At 30.1% G+C, this 13,154-nt stretch overlaps 1 protein-coding gene across 2 annotated transcripts in view; it reads right to left on the bottom strand.

Moving 5' to 3' along the window:
• LOC143250910 (AP-1 complex subunit gamma-1-like) overlaps window positions 1-13,154 on the bottom strand; it is a 41,712-nt gene that overhangs the window by 16,815 nt on the left and 11,743 nt on the right. For both annotated transcript variants that reach the window (XM_076502087.1, XM_076502088.1), the window contains exons 5-10: window positions 11,860-11,956; window positions 9,449-9,525; window positions 7,136-7,231; window positions 4,665-4,745; window positions 3,129-3,227; window positions 1,855-1,910 (exon numbers count right to left, since the gene is read on the bottom strand). In XM_076502087.1, coding sequence (XP_076358202.1) covers window positions 1,855-1,910; window positions 3,129-3,227; window positions 4,665-4,745; window positions 7,136-7,231; window positions 9,449-9,525; window positions 11,860-11,956 — 506 coding nt within the window. The remainder of the gene's footprint in view (window positions 1-1,854; window positions 1,911-3,128; window positions 3,228-4,664; window positions 4,746-7,135; window positions 7,232-9,448; window positions 9,526-11,859; window positions 11,957-13,154) is intronic.

The raw sequence follows: 13,154 nt of genomic DNA, 5'->3' as shown, positions 1-13,154 counted from the left end.
TGACCTACTAAAATACCACGAGCACAACTGGACAATTTGTGTGGACCTCAAAATGGTTAATTTCCTCCTAGGTCAACAAAGAGGATTTACAAAGTACCCCTGCTATCTTTGCATGTGGGACATCCGAGCTCGAGAAAAGCACTGGAACCAGAAGGAGTGGCCCATACATTGAGACTCTGAAGGCGGGTATGCCAAATATTGTCAACGATCCAATTGTCAGTCGAGAAAAGATCACATTTCCTCCTCTCCATATCAAGCTGGGCTTGATGAAACAGTTTATGAAGGCGTTGAATACTGACGGTGAATGATTACAACACATATTTTCTGTGCTCCCTGGTTTGTCCTTCGAGAAGATCAAGGCAGGTGTTTTTGATGGACCACAGATTCGTGCACTTGTGCGTGATCAAGAATTTGCCAGAAAAATGAACGACACGGAAAGGACTGCATGGCTTTCATTTGTGGCGGTGATGGCAAACTTTCGGCAAAAAAAAGCTGACAACTATGAAACCCTTGTAGCTAATATGTTGTCAGCTTTTCTAATCTTGGATGTAACATGAGTGTCAAACTCCATTACCTGTACAGTCATCTTGATAGATTCCCTGAGAACCCAGGAGCTGTAAGTGACGAGCAAGGCAAGCGGTTCCATCAGGACCTCAAGACCATGGAAGAGCGCCACCAAGGGAGATGGGACAAACATATGATGGCAGATTACTGCTGGAGCATTAAACGAGAATGCCCTGAGACAGTCCACAAACGCAAGAGCTACAAGCGGAAATTCATGCCTGAGTAGACTGCAATTGAGCTTTGCCTCCTCATAGTAGCAAGTGTCTTATCTACTAATCAGTTTTATATAAATAAATTGAATTATAACTTGATATAAAATTGAATTTATATAAATAACTTGAATACATTTATACTATCTTGCATTTTCTTTTTTTATTACCCAGCTATATTAAAGAGTTTTATAACATATTTTATCACATATTTTTCATAATAGACTACGACGTCAATGTGATGATGACGAAATTTTGAGATTTTCAAATACCTTGATTGCAAAAAAAGTAGAGCACTGAGTAAAAAACTAACTTCAGATCTGAAATCAGGGCAAGAAATTATGTAATACCAAGTGTTTGATATAAATGCAACAAAAACTTTGTTGACCAGTGTTATCTAATACAAATTACTGATTCAAACTTCACCAAGTATATGACAAGTAAACTTAAAGATCCTAAATATTTCTAAGGTTACAAACCTCAATAAATCAACTATCCTAAACACAAGGGAAAACTGTTCAATTTGTAATGAAGATTGATTAAAAATTACTTTTAATGAACATACTATTATCTAAATTTGAAGTTCATAAATTCTGAACATTTTCTTCAAAAAATGTTAATATAACACACAGTGTTTAGTACGTTATGATGACAATAACTCAAAACTTTCCTATTATCAGCAAATATGTGCATATAGAAATTGCATAAAAATATGCAAGTCGTTTTTTCAGTATACGAGTTAATCATCTTGCTTGTTTCTTTATTGTGCCATGAACAAAATTGAAAATGGTCATAAACATTTATTCTGTTATCCATACTCAATTTAATTTTATCAGGTTCTGGGGTTTATATTTAATAGCACAAATGTTTTATAATTTAAAAAAAAAATTTACTAGAACCATTGTTCTTTCAGTACCAAAAAATCCTTTTTGTTATAGACTACTGAGAAATCAAAACAAAGATCCATTTGCTTGATTATTTTACCACAGAAACATACATAAGATTACTTTATCTAAGAGTAAACCCAAAAAATAATGAACTTGGAAAAAAAAACATTTTAAAAAAATCTAATATGGCATACCTAATGTTTTTGTCAATATTCAGGAGAAACCTTCCTAATATATTTACTCCCAACACCTGAAACAAAAGAATATATTGGAATGGTCAATGCAACTTGTCAATTTAACTTTTCTGTACTGATCCCTATACTTAAATACAACAAACAGAACATTTTGTGGGGCTTTATAATGATAAAATAACATTAGATAAATAAAAAATACATGCAAGAAAAAACTTTTACTCCTCAATTTATCAACCTTGCATCCAACAGGATGTTACATGCCAATACAGGCTTCCATCAACACACAGCTATCTTGAACTTTGGATCATTCATTTCTGAGATAATTCACATGCAATTATATCTGATTATTACTAGAAAAAAACAACTAAAATTTTAATTTGTTTTTATCACATTGTTTATAATACTGCTAACTTCAAACTTAAGATTTTTTCTCTAAGAAACAAAAATCTAACTTTTACTTTTTGATATTTATAAGTTGTTTTTTCTAACAAGTTAAATTAACCTGATACAGCCAAGGAAAACCTTGAGATATATTCTCTCCACAACTAACTGCTACTTGTTCAATACCTTCAAATACACTCATCAAACGATATCCTGACCAATGCTGCTATCAAAACTAATAGAGGAATTTCACTGTTTGTAACAGTGAAATAACATCCAGAAATTGAAAAATAAATACTGGTTTTTTAAGTGTAAATTAGTGTTGTTTTTTTGTTTTATAGCAAATAGTTTCACAAAACGGTTGTTTATTATATATGCATATTTGAAGTGGCCATCAAATGCCTATCTGGTTCTACAAGAATTAATTAAACACCTGATACAGCAATTATGTTATTCTAAAGGTTACTGTTCATCAACATCACTCAAAATTATTGTGATAAGTGCTGCGAACCACTACATTTAACCCATGTTTAGTGGTCGAAATAATTTCATAAGCAAAGCATCATTTTGTATCATATGTATTTTTAATATAGTATATTATATGGCAAAAACTAACTAATCTTGTTACATTTACACCAACTAAATGGACATTTAGTATCTCAAAAATATTAAATAGCAGTATTCTAAATTTGTACCACACTGTTAAAATTTCATAAATTACAAATTGCTATAGTACTAAATTCATTTACAACACATAACTCACTCATGGTTGCTGAAAGGAAGCCTTATCAGTAGCCATCTAAAATTAAATTACTTATAAACATGAAACAAGTTATGGTAATCAGAAATTTGTACTTTTTGCTTTATTTATTACACATGAACATCAAACTTACCCTTAAACCACTCTCCGATTTGATTCCCATTATAGATAAGACGGTTTCATATAGAATAGCATTGCCTACATTTTTACTTGTTTCTGTATTTGTAGCTACCTAAAAATCAGCACAAAAACATATACAAATTTAGTTTTATTCATTCTTTAAGATATTTAAATCAGTTAACCATTTCATATTTTTCACATGTAATTTGGTATATGCAGCTTTGAAAATCCTATTATACTTGTTTCAAAACATCTTTAAAGTCTTCTACAAAATAAATATCCTACAAATTAGTTGCAAACAACCCCACAAAAGTTTCTCCTGGCATAATTAATTTCTTTTAGAAAAAAGGTGGAATATGTTGTTTTTTTTTAAAGTTACCTGCTACAAATTCTAAGTATGCTCCAATCTGAAAACACTTGAATACAAACTCAAGTTCCAAGGGAAATGTACTAGAATGTGGAATACTTCTTAACAGATTGCCAAAACCAGTAAATCCAGTTTAGCATTCCTACAAAAACTAAAATGTTTGTAATATGGGCTGCATATTTAGATTTTATTTAAAGAAATGATATTTATTTACCATAAATATTACATTAATTAACAAAAACAAAACTGAGAAATTGTTCACTTCTGTAACTTAATTTCTGTATAAATTCTTTTGTAAATCACTTGTTTTTATGAAAATCCATAATTACCAATAATTCATGGATCTTGCAGTCAACAATTGATCATTTTCACTGTTTCAATTGACATTAGATAATATTTTCTCTATTTAAAGTGAAAAGAATATTCTCTGTTTCTCCTGCTTATATTTAAAATCAAAGTTACATAACAAGTTTTTCAATGTGACTGGCAAAGAGACAACACATCTACAAGTTTTGTAACCAATTCATTAATCCAGTGTTTTCTTGACACTAATTACAAAACGAGCAATAAACGTCAGGGTGTGCTTGTTTGGTGTGATAACATTCAAGTAAAACTGTAAACTACTAAATATTAACGAGTCACTCATAATTTTTGACACTTTCACAAAGTATATTATGGGGGAAGAAGAGAGAAAGACAGGAGCTTGTGTACACTTTTCAAAAAACCTTGAAAGGAAACTGTCATTTGCAACTAATAAGTAACTTGTTAGTGTTCACCAGTAGCAACTCTGGCAAACTTGAAGATTTAAAAACCTCATTTCCAATTCCCAGTACCCCATTTATGATGACTAATATTCAATAATTTTTCTTGAAAATAACTTTGCTATTTTTTTGTATATGCTATCACATGGAATCATAAAAAAGGCATATTTTGAGCCCACGTGAAAATGCTAAAAACTGTGAATTAATCACAGCATATAATTTACAATCAATCACTCTGATATTTATGCTTTTAAAAAGGTAATGTATTTTCCACATGCCTCAGACTACCACATATTCAAGAAAAGATTACAACAAACTGATTAATACTTACTCATTTAAATAAAGATGTTAAGTTCAAACTTTCTAAAATTATTTTTATATATTTTAACACAACTAAATTTTTGCAGTAAGAATACAATACTTGTGCCAAAATGTCATTCATAATTTCACTGGTTTCATCATCCTGTTTTCCTAACACTCTAAGCAGTCTCAAGATTTTCACCTGAAAAAAACAAAAGTGACTTCCAGTAAAAAAAGTTGCACTAAATAAAAAATACACAAACTAACATAATTTACCTTTATATAGGGTGCATGCAATATTTAAGGCATGCTCAAATTCAGATATCTAACCATAGAATTGTTTAACGTAAATATAACAAGTTATATCATCACGATACAGCTTAAACAGGTTCCATACAGACCCAAGCTGAAAAACTTTCAGGAGTTTTTCAGAACATTTTCTGAACTAAGCCAGTAAATTTTCAGGAACAACCAAGTGAATAATTGTAAACAAAAAAAAAAAAAAATGACTTTAGTTACAAAAATCTATGTAAATTAAATGTTTAAAATATTTTTAATTATTCTGTGTTCAATTAACTGCTTCAATGTCTTTAAACTTTATTTTTTGACCAACTGTAGCTTACACTCATTGTCATCATTTATACTCTGTGAAGTATTATTTTTGTGATTGGCTGTTTTCCTCAAGCTGGTTGATTCTGTTACAAAGGTCAAATTAACAGTAATCTCTGTTTTATCACCCTATGCATCAGAATATTTTGCAAGTTCCTCTATACATATACTTTCTGAGTTTTTCACTTTCTACATTTTTTCTCATAAAGCTGTCAATTCCCACCATTTGTCAGTGTTGTTTAAATAATGCAATTTGCTTGAAACCTCCGTATGGTTTTTAAGTGCAGTTTCATTCATATTCAAGATGTCAAAGATTTTCTTGTACACACTGCAACCATCATTGTGTTTTGCTGCACCATCATGTACAAGCCAATATGCATATTCTAGTTAATCAAGCCATGATACATTAAATGAGGATTTCCCACCAAGCATAGCTTTAATGTGTTTTACAGGTTTGGTCAGGCATCTAGTTTGATAAATCAATGCTTTGTTAAATTTCACACACCCACAAATCACCTTTTGTTAGAATTGCACTGGGCATGCACGAGCTGTTAATGATAACACAGACAGCATTTTATTCGGCAATGTTTCTCACAGGCATACCGTAGCTATTGTAGCTTAGGTCCTTGCATATAATGTATAATGTTTAAAAAAATAGTCCATTTCATATGAACAGTAAAATTTTAGGCAATTTCAGAAACCTTTATACATTTCCAGAAGGCATACAGACTCTGTAAAATGTAGAGGAAATGTACACATATCTTCAAGCCCAGAATGATAATTATAGCCTTATAAAAAATACATCCATTCAAATGAGTATTGGTACTGTTTCCATGTTTTGATTCTGACAACAGTTTGTGTTACATAATTTGTAAAAACCAAAAGTATTAGTAATATTACAAAAGATGTTCATCATACAGTAAGAGAAGAGTATAAAACCCCTGATGTTAAAAAGCCAGTTCAGATTGCATAGCCATTAACTCTACATCATCAGCATTGGTTCTTTGCAACTAATCAGTTTCTATGAAGCTACAGATAGTAATGTTTACTATAATTCTGGATTTATTAAGAACATCTTCACAAAATTTGGTACACTGAGCTTTCACAAAGCAATATGAAAGTGTTGTACACAAAAAGTCATACTTTTTAATAATATAGTTTTATTAAAAATGGTCTTGGAATTTACTGAGTCACTTTGACTTAGATGCTGACTAGTCTGAGTGCAAAGCAATTTTCATGTAAGGAATGAAAATATTTTTCCATCTCACAGTTTCCTATTTTGTTTATACAGGGTGTTCGGAAAGTCACCGTGCAGTGTTGTAATCATATACATACACAAGTGCACAGTGACTTTCCGAACATCCTGTATTTTCATATTTAATTCATAACGTCTTTAAATCCTAAAGAATTAGCCAGTTTTTTTCAGTAAAACTTTACATTATATACGTTGTTTTCTATTCTAACATGCACTTGTAACAAAATCAACAATGAAGAGTAAAATGAAAAATTGAAGAAATGTAAAATGCATGCAAGTTTCCTTTTTAACTTTTTTTTTCTTGACTGTCTACATATTTTAATGGACAATTCATGCTATTTATTCTTACAGCCAAAGTTAATATTTTTCAAACTTGGGTTCCTCCACTTTTATTGCTCTACAGTGATATTCAAACACCCTGACAGCACACTAAAAGCTATTTATCACAGTCAGACAGTTCTGTATATACAAATGATTGAGTTACAAGACACAAATAAATTAAAAACACACATTATGCACATATCAACCATCATGAGATATTTTTCTTTTATTTGTTAAATAGAAAAAAGGCTTAAATAAAACAGTTTAAATTTTGAATGTAACTCTCACAACATTTGGGGCATGCTCTTTGACCTGCACATTGCAAGTGGGTTAATACATCACCATATTTACTTAAGTTTTCCAATAAGAAGTTTCTTCTCAGAAATAATGTCTAATCAATACATTACCTGAAGGAAAGGATCATTGATACCATTCACATCATGATCAGGTGAGTAGCCTGCCATCACAAGATTTTTCAGGATCCGCACTAAGTTAGGTACGAGCTAGACAGGAAAATATAAAAGGAATTTTTTTTAAACATATTAAACAAAGTTTGGTTGATACAAGTCTTTCTAAATGCCAGAGATTAATGACATATTCAAAACTTATCATACAGTTCTCAAAATATAAGCTTAAATCTACAACATCTACACAAAAGTATAGCTTAAAAGTTAATAATTTTAACATTGAAAGGTAGGGTGCATACAAACACACATTTCACCCTAACATACAGTACTGTGCAAAAGCATTAGGACAAGAGAATTTTTGTCATTCTTTCTATTTTATGGAGCTAATTCTTCCAAGCATTATGAAATGTAAATTAACATTATAGTAATAATTCACTGATCCCTGTTGACAACTGAATAAGTCAAGGTGAGAATGGTTATTCCTTAGAATTCCCACATACTTTTTCAAAAGGCATATCATACGGATTCTGCTTGAATGAACATACAGATAAAATTTAGGGTCTGAAATAACTGTCATGGTATCCCATGCAGTGTCTTAACTATACAGAAAGAAGCTAGAAGCTAGCAAGGAGCCAGCATATAGTACCAGTATATGTTAGAAGAAGCTTTACATGATGCTGGTCGAACTCTCAGACAAATTGCTGACAACTTGAAATGCTCTCCAAACATTGTCAAGTATACCCTAGATTGTGAGACTAAGACAGGCAAATTTGAAAATAGGAGAGGAAGAGACAGAACACCTAAACATAATGATACTGAAGTTAAATATCTTCATTTATACAGCCTTTGGGATGGAAGGAAGTCTGCAATTGAGCAAGCATGAGATAAACAACCAGGTACCAAATGATAGAAAAGTGACCAGATCTACAGCATCAAGACCCAACAACAATGGAATATTTGGTTGTGTAGAAATTAAAAGCATCTTTACTTTAATCTCCAAATATTGTCAAAAGACTGAAATTTGCTGAAAAACAGTACAAAAACTGGAATGTTGAAGATTGGAAAATGGTGTTATGGATGGATGAGTCCAAGTTTGAAATATTTGATTCAAAGCATAGTTTATATATTTGGCAGAAGAAAGGTGAAATATACTTACCTCAGTGCATAGCACCTACCATGAAGAATGAAAGAGGCAGTGTGATGTTTTAGGGGTGTTTTTCTGCTGAGGCAACTGAACGTTTTTACAGATTAGATAGAATAATGGACAGTGCAATTACCATCAGACACTCATTTGTCATGGTATACCCACTGGGTTAATATTACTTGTAAAGGAATCTACTACCTAGAAAATAATGACCCCAAACATTTATCCAACCTATGTAAGATTTACTAAGCTTAAAAAGAAACTGCTGGAGTAATTCAAATGGTGCAATGGCCCCACAAATACCCAATCTCAACCCAGTTGAGCACATCTGTGATTTGATAGATCAAAAGCTTGACAAATCAAAAATTACTTCTAAAGAAACATTATGAGAGTGTATTAGACACCTGGAGTAAAATTCCAAAGGGCACTTCTATTAAGTATGTACAATAATGCCTAAAAAAACTGTATGCAGTTATGAAAGCAAATGGGGACATACAAAATATTAAGTGTTTGCTGAACTCAAGCACTTGAACCAAGTTTATGCTGTACTAAATTTGAAAGTTAATAAAATTTTGATATTTCATCTTTGGCAGTTCTTTGAAAATAGCCTGAATTTTAATTTTTTGCTTTGTTCTAAAACTTTTGCACAGTACCATATTGGCTCATATATAAAAGTATACAATCTTACAGACAATAATTACAATAGACACACAAGTCCTTCATATACGGTTTGCTCAAAGAACATTTAATTTGATACTTATGTACACACAGAAAAAAAGACACTTCTAAAATGTAGACACTTTTAGTTTAATAGAAAACTTTATATAAAGTTGTACAATTTAGTATGAAAAAGATTAGAAAATAGAATGTACATAATTTGGTGATCCGATGCCAGAGCTGTAAGAGCACCAAAACGTGTGGAGTCTAATACTCTAATACACAATTCACTATGCATTAGGTAATTTAATGTTTTTGATGGTATATTAGTATATATTACAGGTTTGCAGCAATAGCTAGTTTCATCCAAATCACTTTTCTTTGGTAGTTTACAACTACTAGCAGACATAGTAACAAGGAAGCTAAATGAACACAGATATTCTTTTTAACAGTTTTAATGAATCATCATAACTTTACTCTAAAACTGATTCTTAAACAAAGTATGTACACACCTTTTTAAAATACAGTAGTGTGTCTGGACACAGGGAACATAATTCGGTGACTAGGATTACTCCAGCAATAAGTACCCCTTATACAAATAACATATTATCAGTAACAGGCAGAAAATGGTGAAAATATATTTATCTTACTTTTAAGTCTATTTTTAATACAAAATTTTTTTTTTCAGCACAAGTTTTTCAGAATAAAGTATTCTCTTTGAGGTAAATTACCAAATTACCTGGCAAAATGGATGTTAAAGTACACTGTACTAAAAAAAAATTTGTATTATAAGAAAATATATAAAGAAATATTAAGTTAAAAATACCATAGTAATAATAAATGTTAATTAAATAAATAGTTAAATACAAGGTATATGTCCATTCTTCAAAGTCCAATTAAAGATTTTCAAGCACTTTTCATGAACATGCACATTATGATTTCTGGGACCAAAAAACAATATCATGCTACAATTAACAAATATTTGAAACAAACAGGTCTATAATTTTTAATAGAAATCATTCACAAAACTGCAGATATTTGTTTTGCTCTCACATTCCTCTTAATTTATTCATATCAGCTTCTGGTGTTTAAACCATTACACTGGATACAATATATGAAAGAGAAAGTGTTACAACTGAAAATTAATACATTGCTTATAGTATCTACTGCCTAACAATTGAACACAAAAAACATGAGCAGTATTCTCTAATAAAATCACTATAAAAACAATGTGAAACAAACACATTTATTTTACTCACCAATATTTCAAGCAACTGTTCTGTGTTCAACTTAATTTAATAATATCATTCCTCTTAAAATACAACATCAATCTGGTAAAGTCTTTATAATGGATAAGCCAGTGTTGTGCCTTCAAAGTGATTTTTATTCCATTCATCCCCTAATGTTATACAGATTTCTGTTATTCTGAAAACTTTTACCATTTATACTACAATGCCAAACTTAGGTAGTTTTTGCAACATCTCTAAAGCTTGTAGTTTAAAACAAAAAGCTTATACACTGTTGAACATTTAGAAGAAAAAGATTTATTTACTTATCAGTCACCTGCTGCAAAAGTAGTGTACATTTCCCAAATATACCATAATGTTATTCTAATAGGACCAAAATCTGTGTTAAAATCTTATGAATTACAGATCCTTTTTTTTTACTATTCCAGACAATTCAGTATATTGTTTAATATGTTCATAAATATATTTGCAAAGATGTTGAAGCCAGTGTTGTATCTACAAGCTACACAGTTACTTCAATGCTCTGTAACTAGCCAAAGAAATCTTGTTTAATTGTTATTTCAATCTGTATATATTACCACAACAATAAACTTAACAGTCTGAACTACCACATAAAAATATAAAATTTTATTAAAGTTTAAAAATAAGTCACACCTTACATTTTAAAGTAGTAGTTCAACCTACAATTTTATATTTACTTTGAACCAAGAAAGTCGGTTGAGCAAAGTTCATTCTATTTTCTATGCAAACACACAAGTCAGTGTTAAAACCATTACTTTGGATATCTTGCAAGTACCTTAACATAAAGTCAAACTACATAAAAATTAAGAATAATAACAACTTATTTTGTTAGATAAATTTTTGATAATTACAACTTTATCTTACAAAGTTTTAAAAAGTTTAAAAAATAAATAAAAACAGAAGTTAGAAAATTTGTTTGTAGCAAAGCTAATATAACTATCTACTATCATCCAAAATTTAAAACTGACTAACTATCAGTGGGATTGATCATCACATTATGACATGCCATGGTGAAAGGGTAAGCATGTTTAGTAATCAGTTTTGATCTTATGGCTTTTTGTTAAATGCATTCAGGGCACTTTACCTTTAAGAGGATGTCACAAATGTTTATTTTTTATATTGCATTAAGTAAAAAATGCTAGTAATTTCAACTAGTAGATCTAGTTACATGTGTATCTAAGAAATATAGTTATTTGTTTTGTGCTTTATTAAAATTTCTTCCACATGAGCACAACTTTTGACTATTTGTAATTAAAATGGCATTTGTCTGGCATTTATGAATGAATTTAAAGTGTCTTGATGAAAGTACAAGAGAAATAAACCTGGAGCAACCACAACCTCACTGGTCAGTTCTGTAAGGCATAGAATTCAAACAAGAATACACTTGAGTGACAACTACAATTGACTTAGATGATGTTATACATTAATATTGCAAAAATGCAGTTGGATTTATACCTCATAATGTGTACTTATTGTTTTTCTCTCAGTTAACTGAAAAGAAAAATTATTTTCAAGTCCTAATATTTGTCAGCCGAGGAAAATCTTAATTTATTTTTAAAACTTGATATCTGTTAAGAGACGAACATTTAAAAATGAATATTCATCAAGTTTTCTTTTCTGTTAACAGAATTCTAGATTTAAAGATTAATACTTACCATGGTTCTTCTCAGTTAACAGAGATCTTGCTGCAGGTATAAACATTTCCAAAATTTCTGGTACTCTCTTGATAATACGGAATGCACATAAAGCAGCCTAAGGAATAAAAATATAAAGTCTATACTATGTTACAAAATAACCAATGGTAAGAAAAAGTTAAATTTAACACCTATAAATTCATTTTCATCTTTAATAATTGACATGAAACATTTATACTAATTTTAGAATTTTAGTAAGAAATTTTTAATGCTTATTTGTATCATTACAAAATTTGATAGACTTTTATCAAAGATTTCAAATATTTTGCACACAAAAAAATCAGGTTTTTAATGCATTATTTTTACTAAAGATTTGTTTGTGAAAAAATTGAGTCTGTTTCATTACTAGTCCAAGTGTGAAGTGATTTTTAGATTATAATTAAAACTATTCAAAATCCCAAAAATGTAATGTGTTATTTGTGTAATCTCTGAAACCTCTGAGATAGGTTTCAAACATTTGTTTTCAGTAAAACTTTATATTTTGTCTGTTATTTTCTCTACCCTAAATATATAGGGTTTGTCAATTTGACTGGCCTCATAACCACCATAACAAATTATGAAATAAATATAAATTGTGCTTCTTTTGTTCTACAATGACTACAGTTTGTATGAAAACGCAAATGTTTACTCTAAACAGATTAAGTTTCATAACATGTTTATATATATTATTTTTATTATACTGACCTTCCACTTGTACCTGGTTAACATTACACCTATACTGAGGAGGCACACGTGCACCCATTTTACCATGTCTAGTAATATAAAACTGACCTTAACACTTTACAAAATGTCTTGGTTGTGTTATAGAGGACTAGTATTTTGTAAAATACAATCACATTTCAGTTATTATACCTTAACTATTACTATTTACAAATGTTCTTAAACTTGTTTTTCTTAAAACATAGAACAGCAAATAAATAAGTATAGCAAACAAATTATATTCTCTAGTTGTAATGACCTTAGTACTCATTTGCTGCTTGCTGTAGGTTGCTAAATCTTTTCAAATTTTTGCATGTGAAGAATGTGAACCAAAATAATTTTTTTTAAAGTTTTATATAAGTATTTGAAATAACCAAAAAATCATAAATAATTATACTGATACCATAAAATTCCACTAAAATTTATTAAGGTTAGTAACTAAGCTGTATTTTGTGTAAAAAATATATAATGTCAAGCAGACCACAGACACAACCTTTCTGCATGAAATCTTAGTTGAAAAGAATGGCATGGCTACACAGCACTTTAAAATGGCTCAT

Source organism: Tachypleus tridentatus, chromosome 5, assembly GCF_004210375.1.
Source record: "Tachypleus tridentatus isolate NWPU-2018 chromosome 5, ASM421037v1, whole genome shotgun sequence".
Lineage (NCBI taxonomy): Eukaryota > Metazoa > Arthropoda > Merostomata > Xiphosura > Limulidae > Tachypleus > Tachypleus tridentatus.
This window is presented reverse-complemented; position numbering and strand designations above follow the sequence as displayed.